The sequence below is a fragment of the Musa acuminata genome, chromosome BXJ3-6 (assembly GCF_036884655.1).
Source record: "Musa acuminata AAA Group cultivar baxijiao chromosome BXJ3-6, Cavendish_Baxijiao_AAA, whole genome shotgun sequence".
NCBI classification, from domain to species: Eukaryota; Viridiplantae; Streptophyta; class Magnoliopsida; order Zingiberales; family Musaceae; genus Musa; species Musa acuminata.
In genome coordinates this window covers 39,280,593-39,302,284 of record NC_088354.1, presented here as the reverse complement: position 1 = coordinate 39,302,284, position 21,692 = coordinate 39,280,593, and the positions used below count along the sequence as shown (strand labels likewise).

General features: G+C 40.7%; 3 protein-coding genes across 4 annotated transcripts; 1 reads left to right on the top strand and 2 right to left on the bottom strand.

Annotated features, from left to right (window-relative positions):
• Positions 1 to 8,940: 8,940 nt before the first annotated feature.
• On the top strand, positions 8,941 to 12,364 carry LOC103989753 (cation/H(+) antiporter 20). Its single transcript, XM_009408703.3, has 4 exons — positions 8,941 to 9,145; positions 9,231 to 10,253; positions 10,801 to 11,709; positions 11,794 to 12,364. The coding sequence occupies exons 1-4, from the start codon at positions 8,966 to 8,968 to the stop codon at positions 12,169 to 12,171; spliced, it is 2,490 nt and encodes an 829-aa protein (XP_009406978.2). The 5' UTR covers positions 8,941 to 8,965; the 3' UTR covers positions 12,172 to 12,364.
• A 2,702-nt stretch (positions 12,365 to 15,066) lies between these two features.
• LOC135640969 (histone H2B) lies at positions 15,067 to 15,903 on the bottom strand. Its single transcript, XM_065155875.1, has one exon. It carries the CDS (start codon positions 15,817 to 15,819, stop codon positions 15,349 to 15,351), a length of 471 nt encoding a protein of 156 aa, XP_065011947.1. The 5' UTR covers positions 15,820 to 15,903; the 3' UTR covers positions 15,067 to 15,348.
• Positions 15,904 to 17,698: 1,795 nt separating this feature from the next.
• On the bottom strand, positions 17,699 to 19,101 carry LOC103989751 (actin-depolymerizing factor 2). 2 transcript variants are annotated; one of them, XM_009408702.3, is made up of 3 exons: positions 18,942 to 19,101; positions 18,142 to 18,407; positions 17,699 to 18,052 (listed from the first exon to the last, which is right to left on the bottom strand). In XM_009408702.3, exons 1-3 carry the CDS (start codon positions 18,942 to 18,944, stop codon positions 17,902 to 17,904), a joined length of 420 nt encoding a protein of 139 aa, XP_009406977.1. In that variant the 5' UTR covers positions 18,945 to 19,101; the 3' UTR covers positions 17,699 to 17,901. The 2 variants fall into 2 exon arrangements, with proteins under 2 accessions (XP_009406977.1, XP_009406976.2); XM_009408701.3 differs by having other exon boundaries at positions 18,142 to 18,412; positions 18,942 to 19,074.
• Positions 19,102 to 21,692: the final 2,591 nt, after the last annotated feature.

Sequence of the window (21,692 nt, the reverse complement as noted above, 5' to 3'; positions counted from 1 at the left end):
TTCACTCGTAGCAGAATGTTCCAGCAAAGGCAGCTAGAACTCGATGTCCCATTTAAGAAAAATCAATTCATATACCAACATTATACAGAACCTCTCTTTAGCTTGCTATATTATAATATAATTGAGATGGCTCTGCCTCCTGGAAGATGGGCTTGGCTAGTTGTAAGGTTCCTAATCAAAATATATAAGGTAACAGCAAGTCAATCAAACCAATCCATATTGACCAATATATGCCAATATAACCAACTGAACCATTACATGGACCAAGCTATAACACAGTACCTGTTCGTACCACCTAGAATGTTTACCATATCAGGCATACGATCCAGTTCTTCACACCAAGTTGTACCAAGCGATAAGCATACTGCTCATTCCTACCCCTTTAAACCCATAGAAAGCACCCCCCACCCCCCTTCCCTACCTTTCCCCTTTCTTTGCCTTACACTCTCAATATCACTATCCAACCTTTTTTCGCTCGCAATTTGATGTTGATTTCAAGGAAATCAAGGTTAAAACTCAAGACATTTAAGCTGTCCTCTCCAAAGCAAAACTTCATTTTTGCTTATTTCTATAATGCCCCGAATGCAGTTTTATTTTTGTGTTTGCTTATGGTCTTACTCTTTACTCATGACTCTTGCCTAGAATTTGTCCTTTGTAGATCTATGCTTCATTTTAGCTTCGCATAGATTTATTCATATTTCTTGTACACCAATCTAACATAGATTTATTCAAATTAGATCTGCTCAACTTGCTTATGTAGATCTATACAACAATTTAATCTCAATAAACTAATTTCTTATTATACAAAGCTAGTATAGATCTACTCAAGGCTGGATGCAAGGATGAAATCCAGACAATCAATCCTCTATAAGCTAGAGCCACGAGTCAGTCTCAATCATCAGGCCAGCACAACAAGGGGAGCAGTCGCTCATTGTACTTGGTTAACTTATTGGATATCATCAACCAACAACTTGACTAGGACGACAAGACTTTTGTATCATATACTTGTCTCCATAAGATTTGAGTGACAATAAGGTAGATATCATGGCATCCACCAATGATAGTGATCTATATCATGGGTCTTTCACTCCAATACATGTACATTGTACATGGAGATGTAGAGCATGAACTGGTGTTAGTATTTTACTCACTCCATCCAGGATGACCATCATGGTGTTAGATCATCTAACTAAATAAGTTCATATCAGGAAAGACAGGCACAGGAAAGATGGTTGATGGCTTCAAGATGAGAGAGCCTAACTGAAATTAATTAGACAAGATATCCTCAAAGTCATAGCCTTCTTATTAGTGTGAATTCCATGGTCAAAATAATCCATCATAGCCTTCCTAGTAGTGTGAATTCCATGGTCATAAAAAGATGCAGATGATTGATTTCAGCTTATAGAATCTAAAGAGTCATATGGCTCGCAACAATAATGTAATGACGGCAATTCTACTATCCAACAACCATCATGGTTGCAAAACTCAATATCAAGTTACTATCCCTAGTTCTCACGGTCATACTTGCCACAATGTCGAGATAGTGGTTTAAACCCAATTAGCCCAGATGACCAAAATGTCACCTATATTGCTTCTGATTCAACAATGGCAAACTGCAAATCAATATTATATGTTGTAAGAACAGTATCACGTATGGATGTATCAATATTATAATATTGACCTCCAACTGACTAGCTTTGCGGATCTAACCCACGTCCCAATCAGACACGACCATCATTTTGACATAACAGCCACTAATACGGTATAACTTAAAACTTCTTTAAGTCTATATATTTATAATTTTTTGAGTTATAGATTTGTTCATGTATCATGAACCAAATACATCCCATTATGGAAGCCTATATGCATATGTTCTTGACATATGACTAATATTATATTTTCATTCATTATTGAGGAAAAGAAATCTAAATATAGCAATTTGTAGAGATCCAAAACCAATAGATATAAAACTGATATTAATATCCTTGCATCATGAGTTAGAATCGCAGAAATACTCTCAACCAGGAACCGTGAGATAAGTTACATGCACATAATCTCCTCAAAATCCAATCTGCAATTTTTCTATTTTTTGTCAATTTCAATTGAATAACTAGTCTCAAAGACAAAACATTTGACCTAGATCCATTATGTTGTGGTAAAGAAATCAAAGAATTCACATGAAAAGAGAATGTACAGGATGTTAACCATGATAAAGTAGAAATTTTATACCAAATAGATCCAAAAAAGACAAAAAAAAATAGTATAAGAGGCCATTGTATAACACTTTATGTAGCCTAGTGACCTAGTCAATTACAAGGCCCATTTATCTGCTACTTGGTAGATATGACTGAACTGATAGTTGAGTATATTTTATAGCATGAAGTATACATAAACTGGATATTGGCTAATAAATTTATTTAGACTATATCTAATGAGAAATTTATGTAGTATCACATCATTGGACAATTAACTAAAAGTACCAAGTGGTTGGCTTCAGATGTTAAAAGCTAAAAAATTAATATACTTCAAAATTTTACAAGTAACGAAATTTAATTTGATAAATAGATCTAAAAAATCACAAGAATAAATATTTAAAAATTAAAGTAAAAAATTTAACTATTTGACTTTAGTAACTACAAACATATATTTCATAAAAAAAATAAAAATCAAAGAAAAATTATATAATAGATAAAATATTCTAAATATTGTTTTTGAGACAAATCATAAATCCAATGGAATGACTACTATCTTCGATTAATGCCCTTTATTAGTTTTTTATTTCTATTTTTTAACTTGAGAATTCTTCTGATATCTTTTTTTATTTTCAAAATTTTTCTATATTTCATTCTTTTCAAATAAGTTCCAATTCCTTTTTAGTCAAAATCTGATCTCTTAATCCACGTTAACCAAAACAATAAGAAAAAAAGAAAACCAAAAAGAAACTCCAACGGATGATTTTCCTCCAACACCAAGACATTGTAAGAGAGGATAATCAACTCAAGGATGAAACTGACCACCAGAATCCATTTTGTATCACCTATCTTTTAAGGTAGATTACACCTAATTCTGTCATATTTGCATAATTCTAATGCCTGAGAAAGATTTCACTTTGCAATGATCCCTCTGAAATATATACTAAGTGATATGATTAACCAAATAATGATTCAATAGCATGTCCTACTGAGAAATTGAAAATCGGATCTAACATTCAGATGGTTTAAATACGCTTTCAGTTTAGAATACACACACTTATTGCTTGAGGTGCATTTGCGACAGTGGACAACATGCAGGACATCTACTTCCAATGATGCTACATCTCCTACTAATCTGAAACGGGCATGGATTTTCTCGAGTTCAGAATATGACACTGAACTTTCTGAGGCAAAGGTAAAATTCAGGTTGAAAGCAGACAATCCAAAAATAAATCATATTCCAAGACCACATTTCATGGCTATTCATCCACACATATAAACCTTTTCCATCATAATTTGACGAATTAGCAAGAACACACTGTCATTCAGATATAGATTGGCACAACCTAACCTAAAAATCCATACTCTTGGAGGAATTTACAGGATTGGCAGAACCAGTAGGACTAAACCACAAAATAACCACAGAGAGATCTGCCGTGTGATTTCTACAATGCATTTCCAAAAATAATCAGATCCATCACCTGTTCTAGTACCTCGAATTGGAGGAGAAATCCTGTTTGTGACTCGAGATCTCTTGTCCCACCCTTTTCAATTAACCTATTTCTTGATACTTCCTCGAGTAGGCTTCAACTAGTCGGGCATAAAATGTCAAATGTTGTCCTCCTACAAAACTGGCACTAAAGATTTTATGGTCACAAACTTGGTTTATATACACAAGACATCAGTTCCAAAGAACCAGATCTCTGTCAAGCAGTGCAACCAAAAAAGATTACGACATTAGATAAATCTTGTCTGGAATCTTTAAAACTTTAATTTAATTTAAAGGAAGAGCACAAAGAAATTTAATTAGATCATAATCTTTCTACGACGACGAAGGGCAAGAAAGATTGCCTTGAGAAACCCTAGTCGCCGAAGTGGAATAGCAACCAATCTGATCCGAGAAGATCTCGTGCTGCCACACCGTGTCAAAAGCCTGGGCCGGATGTCCAAGAAACCCCAAGAATCGATGAGGGTTCGATCGGACATGTCGCGAGGGACCAGACCGGAAGCAGATCATCGGTACTTTCGCCATCCAAGTAAAAGGCGGACCCATTCCAAGAGCGGGTTCGCAACCGGAGAATGGACCGGCACCGCCAGATCACCCTCCAAGGCCCCGACAACCGGCGTAAGACTTCTTGTCTTCCTCATGTTGTCATCGGGACCCATTCCACAAACGCGAGATCACCCTCCATAGCCTCACAAGTCTTCGCGTCTTCTTGATGATGTCATGGGAAGACATGTCCAAGGCCGTGGTCGTCGTCGATGGATTCGCCGCTGCCGCTGCCGTGGCCACGCGATCGTAAGCTGGGATCGGCGTGGGAAGGATTCTTGGGGAAGAGAGACAGCGACAGAGAGGGGGTTCGATCAAAGTCTCTTCGCTCCTCGAGGTTTCGAAGACTGTAAGGTTTGTTAAAAAGAGAAAATATATATATATATACATATATATATATATATAAAAGCTTTTAAGAATTAATATTAATTGTGTTGAAAATTAATATTAATATTATTAGGATCATTTCATGCTATATATCTTAGATAGTTTTGTTTGCATTAATTCCCTGAAGGGTTTGGGAAGTGCAGTGATAGAAGCATTCTTGGCTTTTTCTTTTTGTTTTTATATCATCTTTCAAAGGCTTTGAATTTTCTGCGCATGTTGACCCGTGCTCGGAATTTCTTGAGGTGCGCTAAAAGAGAGATACGACAAAGACGTAGTAGGGGAACTATGTCCATAAATTGAGAAGAAGACTTCCTCGCATCTCTTTATAAGTCAAGTCTTCGTGTTTTAGGCCATTGCTGTATGATGTCGGCAAGTTTTCTGACACAGAAAATTAAAGAAATTTGTAAAAAATAAGCACATTGTCTTTCATTTTCTCCTCCTCGATGGATGGAAGATGCAAGAATTTTCATACACGTTAGGTTAACATTGCTGTCCAAAGATTTCGAAGTGACGAGAGAATCTCGATAGAATTTGACTTCATATGGACGCTAAGGTGGTAAAGATCAATGAACGATAATGTTGAAAGATTAGCGGCTTCGAATGAGAAATATGTTGAAAAATTCTTATATAGTGTCAAAGTCGAAGAGAGTTTCAGAATACATGCACCTTATCGCATCGAAGTAATTGACGGAGGGATTAAGATGACTCAACTTATGAAGACAAAGTTAGAGTCAAAAGACTCTAACATGAGATAAGAGAATGTAGAGATGATTACTCTTAAAGATTATATCATAGTATTGCTATTCAAATTGTCATAAAAGAAGCTATGCGTAGCAAAGATTATGCTGCTAGCAATGACTCAAGCTCCAGATAATGGTACATTAATTTTAGCAAAGTCGATAAACTTCAAGGGCCGCTAGGCGACGAGTTATCCTAGAGCTCCACTTCGTCCATGTGTGACCTAAGAGCGGGTGAACGAAAGTTGATTACCAAAGAAACGAACATTACGGAGGTGGCGAAGACTCTATGATATACTGGCGAACGCCACATATGAAGATATCACAATCTCAGTTCATCCTATAAAGATCAGAATATAATATAGATATCATAAAGAGGAAACATAGTACATTGGATCATTATGAAACAGTTCAAGATAATGAAACACATGCAGGAGAAGTACCGTAAATGATTTAATCATATAAAAGTATGATCAGGAGCTATATAGAGCTCCACTTCAGTGAGCAACATGACAACAAGAAGCACTATGGATTTAGTGAGTAAATATCATCGTATCGCATATACAAGTCTTTTGTGTGTACTAAATTTAACATCGGATTAAAGCCTTGATCATTAGTGTATAAGGGTTGTATACCGTTAAGAGGGATTCCGAGTGTAAGAGTTAGTGAGCCCTATAGGAGGACTTTATTATACAAAAGTATAATTGAGGTGGCTAGAGAGTTAGATTGCTCTAGAGTTTATATTTGCTTGAGGAAGCCCGGCAAGTTAGAGGATAAGACGAAGTGCACGAACGTTACTACCAAGGATACAAAGGAGAACAGAATTGGTGTGAACCCTACAATATGATAATGGAGGCTATGCATATGAGTTATAGTCTGTTTTTTAATCGACCAAGGGGAACTGCTCAGAGAACATAGAGGTATTGAAGTAGATAGTCCAAAGGGGCTAGGAAGCGATTATGAGTTCAAAGGAACTTAGCTATTTAAAACCAAGTGACGATTAGGATAAAGGTGGACTCAGAAGAGTGCCACAATACCATTGAGGCAGATTTACTAATCATAAAGAAGAGTCACAGATGCAAGACAACGAATAGTAGGGTCATGGGCATGACAACATCATTGAACTATAAAGGTACAACATTCATTGAGTCATCGATCCTTTGTTCTTTTGGAGGGAGAGCACATAGTCGTGAAAAGTGACGGAGGAGGTGAAGAATATAGAGACAAAATATAAGTATCGAGATAAGACAAATAGGTAGAGTCCAGGAAATTTTGTCAGACCAACGTTAATTAGCTTCTTATTAAGATAATCGAAAGTGGGGGACCGACGTTAATTAGCTTCTCATTAAGATAATCGAAAGTGGGGGACTTCGGGTTAATACAAGAGTGCTTGACTAAGGAACGAAATTGGTAATATATAGTATTGTTCCTTTTCGACTCAAACGAGTAGGTGATGAAAATGATAGAGAAGATGATATAATCTCAAAAGTAATCAAAACTATTAAAGACTTGTTCTAAACTTCTTACATTCCAGAAGTTCGATGGCAATAAAAAGGTGAATTATAGTAGGTAACTCAATGAAGGAGTGCAAACACTTTAGGTGTTTCAAAAGTATGAGCAAATTATAGGTGAAAGCTAGTAACCAACTTGATGCATGAAGTAAAACCTTTAAGGACACATGTAAAATCTAGTAACCTTTGTCTTTTCAACTTTTAAGAGAATGGGCGAAATAGAATACTCCTAATTCTTTTATTTATCCAATAGAGGGGCTATGCACATATTCAAAGATGCTTCAAAAAGACTTAGTGGAAAATAATAATCATTAAATTCTCACTAATGGTGATTAGTTCTATTAAAGCTAGATTATCTTTTTTATTTCCTAACAAAATATCAATTGAAATTGAAATTGATATGAATCTACTTAGAGGTAACAACTAAGTTGAATAGGAATTGTTGGACAAATTTTATGAAGGAAATACCTTAAAACTTCAGTTTGTGAGGCAATACTCATTATAGCTCTAACAAGCATTCACCCAGTTCACATGACATGAGACATTTGAGAAACTAGTGCACAATAAGAAAAGTCTTTTTCTTTATCTAATGGAGTCATAGGAACTAATAAAAATTAGTATAACTCGATCGACCCCACATTAGAGTCAAGAGTTACTAGTGAATTGAAGCAATATTAGTTAATCAAAGTTTGACTACTCAACAACAACGATGAAGAGAAGTTGGAAGTTGAGGGAGGTGCATTACAGTTAAAGTAAAAGATTGAAGATTCAGCAAAGGTAAGGAGATGGAGCATTCGCAAAGGCTTCGATAATGACTTCAAAGGAATATGTGGGGGAAATGTCATAAATAAATCTATACAAAAGGTGTTTGATATAATATATGTGTATGTCCATATCTTTCGATTTTGTTCGTACTTTACAACATGTAAAGGACTTACGGTAAGCTTGATAACTCTATTTTGGTTAGCTTTTATGGTCGCTTTAGTCTTATAAATTAGGTTATTTGCATTCATTACGCAAAGACAAATCAATTCAAAAACCATCTATCTAGATAACCATTTTGAAGGTTTTCTAGCTTCGTAGTATGGTGTAGAGTGTCAGCCAGTACACCACCCTAGAGATACCTCAGTGGCTGCCTTATTTTACAGTAGTATCATGCAAGTACTTGTGAAGACTTTTGTCATGGCAAATTATTTTTGACCCTTTGTTGTATAACCATTCGAGGCTTACGAATTTTATATTTATAATTTATATTATCTAATAAGTGTTTATTAAAATGTCTGCTTGTGAGATCCTAAGTTAAATGCCTTATCTAACTCATCTCTTTTTTTTTTTTAGGTCATTATGGGGCAATAAGAGGTTTCATGTATGCTAGTGCCGTATAATTTAGACAAAACTAGCTAGGTCTATGATAAACATGTTAGCACTAGCACTAGTCCATCTTCTCGACTCCACTGGTGTTACCTCCTACCACGAGACGAGAGAGAAGGCCGCTGTGACAATTCGAGGATCTCAATTGTATAGAATTATTACCACCTAGTGCTAGCGGAGGGCTCACCCCTCCTCGACGACCTCTCCTGTGTCCTAGAGTCCAAGGGAGGCACCATAAAGGAGAAGGTATGCATGGCCCTTCAAACCTAAACGTTAACCAAGGAAGATATGATCATCATCAAGTCTCGCAATGGGATCGTAACCCTCATTGAGATCTGTTGTGCAGAAATATCCTTCGCCTAGTCCATTATTGTCGTAGTACTTAACAAACGCACAACAACTTACGAACTTTAAAAAGAAAATTATGAAAGAGAACAGTGTCGCCATCGAAAACTCGTTGTAATGGAACTGTAGGGACCGTTAAGACTCTCATATTGCTCCAGAATTAGAGTCAACTAATGAAATTTAATTTGGGTAAAATAAAAAAAAATTGAAATGAATACTTTACCTACAGATTTGGTGTCAATCCAATATATGATGTCAGTTCAAGCATTTTCTATCAGTGTAGCATACGATGTGAGGAAAAATAAAATAAATTATTTTATCCTCTCTCTTGGCTATAAATAGAGCACTCCTCTTGTCGTCATACTCTGTGCGATGGCGGTCAATATTACTGCCATCAAGACCTCGTCGAACGGAGTGTGGCAGGGCGACAACCCCCTCCACTTCGCCTTCCCTCTGCTCATAGTCCAGACCACCCTCGTCCTCCTCGTCAGCCGCTTCCTCTACTTCCTCCTCAAACCCTTGCGGCAGCCCAAAGTCATAGCCGAAATCATCGTAAGTGTCCAACTCTGCATATGAATCTCTCACACACGGCGATTGCAGGGATCCCTTGACGTTCTTGAGCTGGATGTTATGGCAGGGTGGGATTCTGCTGGGCCCTTCAGCCCTCGGCCGCAACAAGACGTACTTGCACAATGTCTTCCCCGCGTGGAGCGAGCCTATCCTCGAGACCGTGGCGAGCATCGGCCTCCTATTCTTCCTCTTCTTGGTCGGGCTCGAGCTCGACCTCCACTCTATCCGCAGCAGCGGCCGTCGCGCCTTCTCCATCGCCGCCGCCGGCATCTCGCTCCCCTTCGCCTGCGGCGTCGGCGTAGCCTTCGTCCTCCGCCATGTCGTTTCCGGCGCCGACGAGGCCGGGTATGGCGCCTTCCTCGTCTTCATGGGTGTTGCGCTGTCTATCACGGCTTTCCCCGTCCTCGCGCGCATCCTCGCCGAGCTCAGGCTGCTCAACACCCAGCTCGGGGAGACCGCCATGGCGGCCGCGGCCTTCAACGACCTCGCCGCGTGGGTCCTCCTCGCTCTAGCCGTCGCCATCTCGGGCAGCAGCAGCAGCGGGAGCCACCGGAGTCCGATGGTGTCAATCTGGGTCCTCCTCACCGGCCTCGTGTTCGTGTCCATACAGATGGTGGTAGTGAGGCCCGCGATGGCGTGGGCGGCGAGAAGGACCGAGAGCGGAGGAGGGGAGAGCGAGGTTTGGGTCGCCCTCACTCTCGCCGGAGTTCTCGTGTCAGGATTCTTCACGGACTTCATCGGCATCCACTCCATCTTCGGGGCGTTCATCTTCGGCCTCACGGTGCCAAAGGAGGGCGACTTCGCCAGGAGACTAACGGAGAGGATCGAGGACTTCGTGTCGGTACTGCTGCTGCCGCTGTACTTCGCATCAAGCGGGCTGAAGACGAACGTGGCAAGCATCAAAGACGCAACATCGTGGGGGATTCTAGCTCTGGTGATATGCACCGCGTGTGTGGGGAAAATAGTTGGGACATTCGTGGCTGCCATGGCGTGCAGAATGGAAGCGAGGGAGGCGATTACGCTGGGGGTGCTCATGAACACCAAGGGCCTGGTCGAGCTCATCGTTCTCAACATCGGCAGAGAAAGAAAGGTGCGCAAACTTCCCTGTTCCTTCACGTCCTGGTTTTTCCCTTTCTCCTGCTCTAGTCGTTGGGTTACGGTGACGGGAGGGGAAAACTATGTTTTCGTGATGTTAGAAGCCGTTGAAAAGGCGACGCCGTGCTTCACAGAACACCCACTTGGTGTTTGAGAAAATTACACGCTGTAGTTTGACTGACTTTTTTTTGTCTCCAGAAAGATAGGTTTCTGAAAATAAAAAAAAATCATTTTATTTAAAAACAGCTCTGTTTTCTATCCTTTGATAGAAGCGTCTCTCTCGGTTTTCTTCAGATGCATATGTATGTATATATGTATATGTATATATATATGTATATGTATATATGTATATATATATATATGTATATATATATATAAATATGTATATATGTATATATATGTATATATATATATATATATATGTGTATATATATATATATACACATATATATATATACATATATATATATATATATATATATATGCATATTTCCAATCGTGGGATGAAATCTAACAGATGGAGAACGTTGTGGCGCGTGCAGGTGCTCAACGATGAAGTTTTCGCCATCATGGTTCTGATGGCGCTCTTCACTACCTTCATCACTACCCCCAGCGTCATGGCCATCTACAAGCCCGCCCGCGCCGGACGCTACACCCATGAACATCGCAAGCTTCACCGCTCCGCCTCCTCCTCCGTCCCCGATCCCAAGGAGCTCCGTGTGCTTGCTTGCGTCCACAGCCCCCGTGACCACCCCTCCCTCACCAGCCTCCTCGACACCATTCGTGGCGCCGACACCAACCGGTGCCCCCTCAAGCTTTACGTGCTAAACCTCGTCGAGCTCACCGACCGCCCCTCCTCCATCGTCATGGCCCGCCGCAGTGGCCTCCCATTCCGCCTCCCCCGGGAGGCCCGGGACCAGGTCGCCCTCGCCTTCGACGCCTACGGCCGGCTCGGCCGCGTCCACGTCCGCTCCACGACCACCGTCTCCTCCATGGCCGCCATGCACGAGGACGTCCGCGACGTCGCTGAGCAGAAGCGCGTCACCCTCCTCATCGTCCCTTTCCACAAGCACCAGCACCGCCGCGACGGCGCCGTGGAGAATGCCGGGCCCGGTCGGCGAGCTGTCAACCAGAGGGTCATGAGGGAGGCCCCTTGCTCCGTTGCCGTACTCGTGGACCGGGGCTTCAGCGGCGGAAGACAGGTGGGGTCGGCCGAGGCCGCGCGCGAGATCTGCGTCGTCTTCTTCGGCGGGCCCGACGACCGGGAGGCGTTGGAGCTCGCCGGGAGGATGGCGCAGCACCCTGGCGTGCGGGTCACCGCAGTGAGATTCGTGCCCGAGAAGAAGGGCGACGTGGAGCGGCCCAGCGTCACTCTTAGGCCGTCGCCACTGAAGAACGCCGACGAGAGCTATACCTTCTCCACCGCCGTCATGGACCGCCAGCGAGAAAAGGTTAGCCTTCTCCATGGATCGGATTCCATCTTTACGCACGCGCGAACTACGGATTCGTCGAGGAATTAATCTTTGCCGTTGCAGGAAATGGACGAGGCGGCCGTGGCAGCATTCCGGAAAAAGACGGAGGGGGGGACAGCGAGGTACGAGAAAAGGCCGGCCGGGAACGTGATAGAGGCAGTCCTGAAGATTGGGAAGAGCGGGGAGTTCGAGCTGGTGGTGGTGGGGAAGGGGCGGTTCCCGACGTCGATGGTGGCGGAAATCGCCGAACTGCCAGCAGAGCATCCGGAGTTGGGGCCCGTCGGCGACATGCTGGCCTCGTCGAGCCACGGAATCGCCTCATCGGTGCTGGTGATCCAGCAGCACGACATGGTCCATTCCGAGGAGACGCCGGTGTCCGTGGTTGTCGACGCTGAATCCGCGGTGGTGGATATCGTCGACACCTATGATACACCCGGCTGACCGTATACACTCGGTCGACACCTACGATACACCCGACTAACCGGATACACCCAGCTAAATAGAGAATTGGCGCTTAGCACATGAAAACATTAATATCAATCTATTTATAAACCGCTCGATATGGACGGTTTATATGGGAGGTACAATGATATATCTTAATGATATATCGATATATTCTATATAGCTTGATACATATCGTATCGATTGTTGGTGAATCTTTGCATCGTGATTGATGTGTCAACACGATTCGATCCAATCCCGGATGCGTAAAGTTGCCCACACATACTCGGGTGGTGTAAGCAAGCGTCGAGTCAGATTAGGTTTGAGCCTCATCTCCTAAGTGCGGTTTTCTCTCTTGGCAAGTGGCTTGCTTCTTCGTCGCTAGGCTCCTGCACGTAGGTCAAGATAGGAAGGAAAATTTTTCAACTCGACCACTCCGAAGCTTAAGTTAGTGTCGAGTGAAGTAAAAGGGAGTTGAATGCTCGAAGTCCTTCTCTTGGCATTGGTCAAGGGATTAACTTTTATACTTGCGAAAGGAGGGTCGACCGTACACAGTCCGTTAATAATTACTAACTTCTCGGAAAACTAACTTGTACCTTGCGAACAAGCGTTAACCGACCTGTATGAATTTATATCGTATAGCGTCGTTTCGAGTTCTCCAAAACGGCTCTACGATGTTCAACACCGACTTGTATGGGCCCACGTCATAACAATGTTCCAAGCTTTCTGGACCGGCTCTACGATGTTCGACATCGACTTGTACAGCGCGAGAGCATGTAGTCGCCCCATTTGGGTCCGAGATGTCACATCATATCAGTCTGAAGCTCCTTTGTTGGCACTATCCTGATCGCCAACTGCTACCATGTGGATGATACTGAAATATGTCATAATCAATATATCGATACGATAAATCTTGCTATAAACTACCACTAAATCTTTTTATCCACGGGAAAAAGCAATGCTGTATACATGTACATATATCCAATTTTGATGTGTGATGCTGATTCCGGAGGAACCTTTAGATACCGGGGAAGCAGCATAATAGCATTGACGAATTAACCTCGATGACCACTGTGAGACAAATGCCTCCCAAGCTTTAAATAATAGTTAGCAACTGTAAAGTTGGAAATAAAAAAGGATCCAAACAATAATATGTATCCATCTCCATATTCTCAACCATCCTACTGCACCGCACGAACTGCCTTATGCTGAGAGAAGGCATTGCATCAAAGGAGAAGCAATCAGATGAGAAGCATTTGGAATCCCCAATATTCTCTGTGACTGCAAATTTAACATTCACGAAGAATCATGCCATGTAAAGAAACTATGCGGTAAACAAAGTTCAAATACCTGTTGTAAATGATATGAGTATGAGCCTGAAAATAATATAACATGTTATGTTGGACATTCTCCAAAACCTTATTTAAAAGACAACAAAATCCAAATGCAACCGAACATGTTCCACGTTACTAAGAATTCCAATAATCGACGCACAATAAATACAATGTAACAAGTAAATAAATCACCAATCAAAAACACCAACATGAGCTGCCGATCAAATACCATGATCACAAACCACCTAACATGCGACACAGTATGCCAAACCCAATATCATCATCAGATCCTTCAAATGGCTATTTGAAATTAGTGCTAATAATCAAGCTTAAACTAGTAGAGTCGAACATTAAATAACTCGATTAATTTAAAACATACCTTCATTAAAACTCAGAAACCTGGAATGAAAAAGGCTACTGCACACTTATCAACATACCAAGAAACATATTGCAATAAGAAATTCTATAAATCTGATGGCATATGATCCTAATATTGGATCCTTCAAACAAAGTATTCATACTACCAGAAATCAAGTTCACTTGGACTATTTATATGTAAAATGGTCATGATGAATAAAATCGCTTAAAGATTGGAATGACATGCAAGCCAATCGGTTGACAAAATTAACCCTAATGCAAGAATATATATGAAAGCTATAGCAGATAAAACAAATAACAGGCAACATAACATTTTCGTCCGTCAAAAGGAGAATCCAAGAGTGAGTAGAATAGTAGATCAGAATCAATTCACAAGGAATATGATGAAGGGAGTTTATACTACTCGAATATTCCCCATAGATGCATTATCATACGATTCAACTCAAAAGCCAAACTAGCAGGAACTAAATGTAATTTGCACATATTGCCAACCAAATGCTGAGCTTACACACATCACCAAGGAAACATTACATTTATATATGAAGTAAAGTTCTATGCAAGTTAATCAGTATAGCACATAAGGCAGATAGTAGGCATCATATAAATCAGAATGAAGTATTGTCATTATGTTGCCTCCGCAAAGAAATATTAATTTGCGAATATAAAAGAATAACGAACCTCCTTTAACTTGAGGAGATACTTATAAAACATCCTGCTAATAAATGGAGGCCCATATGCAAATGTCATCACGATCCTCACCAATATGGTAATCAACATACTGCATGAAGCAATTAGGCATAGCATATACAAAAAGAAGATACATATACACAGTTCATCAGACAAAAGGTGCGTTGATGGCTTACACAAACTAAAAAGTGAAATAAATTCAGGTGCAAACAAGAGATAGCAAAAGAGAATCAAAATCCACATATTTATACATGAACAAGAGGACATAATCAATGCATGACTACAATAATTAGCTACTGCATATGAACAATATAGAACTTCCAACATCCATCAAAACAAAACCTCAACCATGCTCGATGTAAACTAAGACAGTCCAACAGGGGAACATCTTCAATCTGACATCTCAAATCAGTTGCATGCGCATGACAAGTTATCATCCTTCTACCACATGAAAACAGTTAGCTATCAAGTAGACCACCACAAAATCTCACAAACAGGAACAAACTTACAATGCTTAAATTCAGACAAAGTTTCTGCTAAATGGCAGCGGAAATATGCATAATCTATCCATTATCAAACATCAAAACAAGAGCCAACGAACACTGCTAATTGAAAGACAATCTAGTTGCCATTTTTCCACCAGCAGAAATTAGTATATTACATAACAGCAACCGTCTTCCACCAGAATAAAAGGCTAAATTAAAAGCAGCAAGGTTCAAGATGAAACCCCAGGTTCCCAGATCTGCCAAGATCCAGTCAAGACCGAGTCGATAACCGTTCAAGAGCTGGTAAACTTAGTGACAGCCTTGGTGCCCTCAGAGACTGCGTGCTTGGCAAGCTCACCGGGGAGGACGAGTCGGACGGAGGTCTGGATCTCACGAGAGGTGATGGTGGGCTTCTTGTTGTAGCGGGCGAGACGAGAGGCCTCCTGAGCGAGCTTCTCAAAGATGTCGTTGATGAAGGAGTTCATAATGGACATGGCCTTGCTGGAGATGCCGATGTCCGGGTGGACCTGCTTGAGCACCTTAAAGATGTAGATCTTGTAGGTCTCGGTCCCCTTCTTCATCTTCTTCTTCTTCTTGTCGCCGGCAGAGGCAGCGCCGTCCTTGGAGGGGAGGCGCTTCCCGGCCTTTGGCTTCTTCTCCGCCGGAGCCTTCTCGGCCACGGACTTCTTCTCCTTTTCCTCGGCCGGCTTCTCAGCAGCAGCAGGCTTCTTCTCCGCCGGCTTCTTCTCAGCTTTGGGCGCCATCGGGATCGCGATCGGGCAGCAGAGGGATGAGAGAGGCGAGGGAAGACTTCGGAGAGGCAGGAAGAAGGGGATGTGGTTCGAGGAACCTGACCATCGGCATTTAAAGAGAAAGTCTCTGCGTTTCGATTGGGCATCATGTAGTGGTTCCGGATAGCTGACGTGGAAGAGATCGCGTCGTTTGTACGTAGCGTGATGGACGGCTGATAATGGTTGAGGGAGAGGTTCGGTGAGAGCGTGGAGGCTTGTTATTGGATGATGGTTTCGGTCCGGATGGACGACGTGGCCGATGGGTAGGTGGTAGGAGTTGTGCGCGGGGAAATCACGCTAGTGAGATGGGCTCGAATCCTGTCACTTAGCAGCCACATCCCACCGCTGCTCGACACCTTTTTTATTTCGAATAAAAGGATTTTTGTAGTGAAATTATTTTTTACCGTATTTTCTAACAACGTAACACGCCACGAATAAAAACAAAAAATTATATACTTGACGCTGAACACAAAAGACTCCACTTGACGTGCTTATGACTCCATTTATCACTAACATGTACAAGCCAACTATTTCTTATATGAAGTAATTTAAATGCTTATAAGAGCCAACTATTTCTTACTGACTATATGGTATTTTTTATAATCTACTAGAAATTTTCATCAGGAAAAAATATTTTTTTTTATATAAAGCTATACTAGAGATTATGTTAAGACACTGAGAATGTCTGCTGGTCACAAGGGAAAGAATTTTAAAGCCATATCGCGCTGCCTATGGAATTCCTTCACTTGTGGTGGTGTGGTCGGTACCGAGGAATGTTTTGGCAAAGATGAAGCTGGGTAATGGCGAACATAGAACGAGAGGAGAGACCATCTAAAGATCACCTCAGAGTGTCCACCACACATTACTCAACCAGGCCAAAAAGAAGAGAAAGAACAGGAATTCTCCACGAATCACTTAGAAATGATCTTATCCTCGATCCAACCCTATGTCAGATAAGAATCAGCACATCTGACTGGAAATGACATCCGTCCCTTGGATGCGCCAATCCAACATCAAGTGCTTCGCGAGTTCATATTTTGATTTAGGTCATAAACAACACTCTCATTTCACTTGCACTACTTGATGCATCATGATCAGCACCTTCTCATTATTTAGACAGATTCTTCCTGGCAGGGCTTTGATCATATTCAATTAACTTTTTTGGCATTCCATTTCACAAGGCTGGTTAGGCAACTCCACCATCCAATGTCACCAAAGAGCAATGGACTTTCTAACTTCCCTTACAAGAAGGGTAATCAAATGCAAAAGTCTAGCCTGAATGACACATTAATGGTTATGTTTTACTGAATCAGCACCAAATCCATTATGTTCTCCAACAATCTGACGCTCATGCTAATTAAAGGACATGACTACCTATGCTACCGATTGCATTTGGCAAATCTGCAACTTGATACCCCTCTTTCGATCAAAACTACCAATACCATAGAAAGAAGAAAACATAAACCTCAAATGGCTGTCAGAATGAAATCATTCTTTAACTGAGCTAAACAGTTTAAAGCTTACCTATCAAAAAACATAGACATCTATCTTAATAATACCACTAACATGTCATTTAATGTTTCAATTTCATACAAATTTTCAAGCAAGTGCAGGAAAATCCACAAGAATAAAAGCATCTTCTACATAGTCTAATAAGGTATAAAGTAAATGAAACAATGCAAAAGATACTTGGAAGGAACATCAGAAAAATCAATACGGGAAAACTCAAGAATCGATGTGGAATCAGCAAAAAGAGGGGCCATAAATTGACTTAAGCTTCCACAGAAAATTATCGAGACAAGCTTGAATGCTGTCAAACCAGCAGAACCACAAATTCTAGCACACCATCAGCTTGTAAAAATCAGGCTGCATGTAGAAACTTATGTCATAGGTCTAACCGGGAAACAGATCAGCAAGATGTACCAAATTGAAAGATGCATAAAGAAGGCAAAGAAGACCAGATGGTATCTAGTGAATTCACCATGTTTGGAACTATAAACATTATGATCAACTAGCTTGCAGGAGGTACACTTCCTCTGAATTATCAGGAGATGCTCAATTTGCACGGCTTCTAAAGACATCGAGGCCCATCTCTGTAGGATCAGTTGCTTGCAGTTCGACCTGGATACCATCCAACTCCCTCTTGAATCTGTCCTTGGAGCTTGCATAAAGCATCTTGCTTCTCACTCTTGAGGAGTCAGGGGACCTTCACATGAGGAAGGTGAAATATGAGGTAGGTTAATACCTCGAGTACATTAGGCCTAGTTCTTCATTTAAGTGCAAAAGAAAACTTACCATGCAATAAAAAAGATCTTACTCTTTTGCAAGTTCTCTTCAGTCACAAAATCAAAGTCATATATAGCATATCTGCATTCATCGGTAGGGAGGCTGGCAGCAAAATCCTCATAGCTCGAGGAGGGCTCGCCGACCTTCTCCACAACGACCTCCTTCTGCTTCTCGTCGATCTTGAATATTACGAAACGATAAGTTCTTTTCGCCTTCAATTCCAAGAATTTAAGCTTGCAGTCGTCGTTGACTGCCATTCCAGATGCCGCGTTTGCCTGTGCTAGACGGTGTTGAAATTCGCACGCATAAATTAATACCATCAGGAAGTAAAATTGGTAGATTAGGCCGAAGCAAATATATTTGTATCAGGCTTTTTTTTTTGGTGAATTTGATTGAAATATGATGAAAATAAATTACCAAAAAAATCTGCACCAAAAAAATGATGAATCCCACCTAAGAACAACCAGGGCACCCTTCCACGAAGCGAAGAAAAAAATATACAGCACGAAATCCATCCATAAATTAAATCGATCCATCATTTGCTCCAAAGGATCACCGCAGAAATTAAATGATAAAAGCATAAAAGATGGACAACAACGTAAACCGATTATAATCCGCTCAGATCCATCCATAAACCGCCGCAAGCACAAGACCGTACAAAATCACAGCAGAAACACATCCAAGCGAAATCGAGTCGGTCGATCATAGATCGGGCAATATCGAAACAAGAATGCTACATTAAAATGATCATAGAACACGGATCTACTACAACTGGCGTCACAGCAGCGAGAACAGGAGGAATCACATACCATTCTTAAGGGGGCGGCGATTGCAGCGAAGAGATCGGCGGAGAAAATCTAGGGAGAGAGAAACGGGTGGTCTGAGAACAGAGGTTCGCGGAGAGCACAAACCCAAAAGGGATGAGCACCGTCTCGCTCTTGGCCTTGCTTATTGTGCCGAGGACTACTTGTGACAGAAACTCTAGACCCACCAGCTGCAAACAGTACCCGCGTCGCGTACGACCAAGAGGTCTCCTGGGGCCCAAAGATTCCTATCAATAAGCACACGAGTAGGTGTTGCGAGTAGGTCAAGGGATGACTTGATGTCAAAAGTAACGGCGCAACGGACGGTCGTCACCGGCTTTCCCCTAAAGAGCAACGTGCGCCCACTAAAAAGAAGCCACGGCGACACCGAGCAACGACGCGGAGTTAACGGCGTCTCCTTTGGGTGAATTGAATTCCTCACGCAATTTTACACATGGATCCTTGGCACACATATAATTTTGTAGAAGCCCTCCCTGCACACATCATAGGCAGTCACACGACTACGCTTGTAGATATCTATCTTTAGTGAGTAAATTCCACCGATATACCCAACTCAGACATCATGATCACTTGTGTTATGATGATCATAACAAATATATTAAAATGCTTCCCGTACTATCTTCTCACGCATTCGATATTTAATGCTGTGTTAACATCTTAATGTCCTAGATCGAAAATTGGTACGCTGTTAGAGGGTCGTTGGCGTTGAGTACGAGTCGTTGGCGTTGGGTAGGAGTTAGCTGTAGCGGTTTCGAAGTGGCTTTGAGCATCCAAGGTCGCACCAAGGCAGGGTTAGAACGGGCTTCGGTCTCGTGGGGAATCGGGTTAAGACAGTATGAGGTTAAAAGAATTTTTCAACTCAATCTCTTGAACGCTTAAATTAGCTACATAGGGTTAAAACAGTATAAGGTTCAAAGTCAGATTCTCGTTCAGACATTAGAGATTGATTTTTATACTTGAAAAATTAGTAGAGGGGAATCGCGACTGCGACTGATGTGGTACCAACAGAGGACAATGAAGGAAGTGTCATCTACCAATCATAACATCCAACAAGACTCACTCAAGCAGCTCCTTATGGGTTATCGCTTGTAAGGGCCAACCAAGAGAGGGTACAGGTCAGCTTGATCGCATGAGAGACACCATAAATTCGACAAGACTAACTCGAGCGACTCCTTATGGGCTATCGCTTATAGGGGCCGACCAAGGAAGGGTGCAGGTCGGCTCGATCACATGGGGGGCATCGTCCCTCGATGATAGACCCGTACTACCTCTTATGTGGTGATCTACGGTAGTCAATAGGTCACCGTCCCATTATCGATCACGGAGGGATGATTTAAATCTTATATCTTTCACATCAGTTTTTTCATGATAGCTAACTGACATACTATAATTGATGTTAAAATATATTCATTATATTATTGAAGTCAAACGACCGTGTCTTTGCTAAGTAAAGAACAATAAAGTTCAAATTTGTTGGCTCATACTTTTGTGATTTAGAATGTGAATTAGGAAGGCATGATGTGATGTTCACATGTTTAGCCATCACCATTAGTTGGAAGTATTGATCGCCCATCACAGGAATACTGGATAGAAATTTCGACCAAATCATATGGTTTCAGAATCGATTGTTTCAACTTTACTAAATTTAATATCAAAAGTTCTCGTTCCATCGATTTTGGATCTAACTGAACCACTTCTTCTAATTGATAAAAAGATAATAATAATAGCTCTATCAATATTTAAATATAAATCAAATCTAAGAGAGGATCTCACTCTTGCAACTCATCACTCCAAAGATAAACCTAAACATGATTATATCTCATTTTTCTTCATTTCTTCTCATGCAATAGCTTTGACTTGTGGTCTCCATATGAATAGTTGAGTGGTTAGAGAATTTATCATAATTGACATGCAGTCGTTGTATATAACCTAAGTCATCCTTTACTCTCTCTCTCTCTCTCTCTCTCTCTCTTATATATATATATATATATATATATATATATATATAGATATATAAAGAATGATATCATTCCTCCCATTCAAGTTATAAAAGCATATCATAAATAGGGAAAAAGGAAAAGGACTCTTCTTTCTTAATCCACTGGATCTCGATGCGATGCATGTTTAATAGATACTATTATTGATATTTTTATTGTTTAATTAAAGTTATTTATTTCTGTTATCTCACTTATATTTATGTTTATGTATATTATAGTTGAATATAATAACATGATTATCTTGACAAAATAAATTATATGGATTATTATATACTATATTGACAAAGACTAATAATGTTGTGATACATAAAAGAGAGTATAATATTGATGATATACAACCGTTATGACTCACATTGATAGTTGGACTTAATATAGCATTATTATATTTATTAGACTTATTGGCTTGTTTTAAAATTCATGGTCACGTATAAAATGTTTTTCAAAATTCTTTGAAATCCAATTAGGTAAAATTATTTTTAAATAAATTTTATTTTATTTATTTTGATTTTGAATATCTTTTTTATATCTTATCAATTAATATGTCAAGTGGAAGAATATTAGATTTTATGACCCTTTATAATTGGATAAGATATCTATAATATAACTAATTGGATTCTGATTAAATATTTTGGCTCATAGTCCTGATTCCTTATGAGATAACACGAGGGACTCTCCTAATTACTTATCCTAGACATTATACTCTCGCCGACAAAAACTCTATGGACTAAAGACAATACGA

Excerpts from the sequence above, each read along its gene's own strand:
- LOC103989753 (XM_009408703.3), top strand. The coding sequence starts at position 8,966 with ATGGCGGTCAATATTACTGCCATCAAGACCTCGTCGAACGGAGTGTGG. Across the intron at positions 10,254-10,800 it reads ACATCGGCAGAGAAAGAAAG|GTGCTCAACGATGAAGTTTT; the intron begins GTGCGCAAACTT and ends TGGCGCGTGCAG. Across the intron at positions 11,710-11,793 it reads TGGACCGCCAGCGAGAAAAG|GAAATGGACGAGGCGGCCGT; the intron begins GTTAGCCTTCTC and ends TTGCCGTTGCAG.
- LOC135640969 (XM_065155875.1), bottom strand. The coding sequence starts at position 15,819 with ATGGCGCCCAAAGCTGAGAAGAAGCCGGCGGAGAAGAAGCCTGCTGCT.
- LOC103989751 (XM_009408702.3), bottom strand. Across the intron at positions 18,053-18,141 it reads AAGATCTTTTTTATTGCATG|GTCCCCTGACTCCTCAAGAG; the intron begins GTAAGTTTTCTT and ends CCTCATGTGAAG.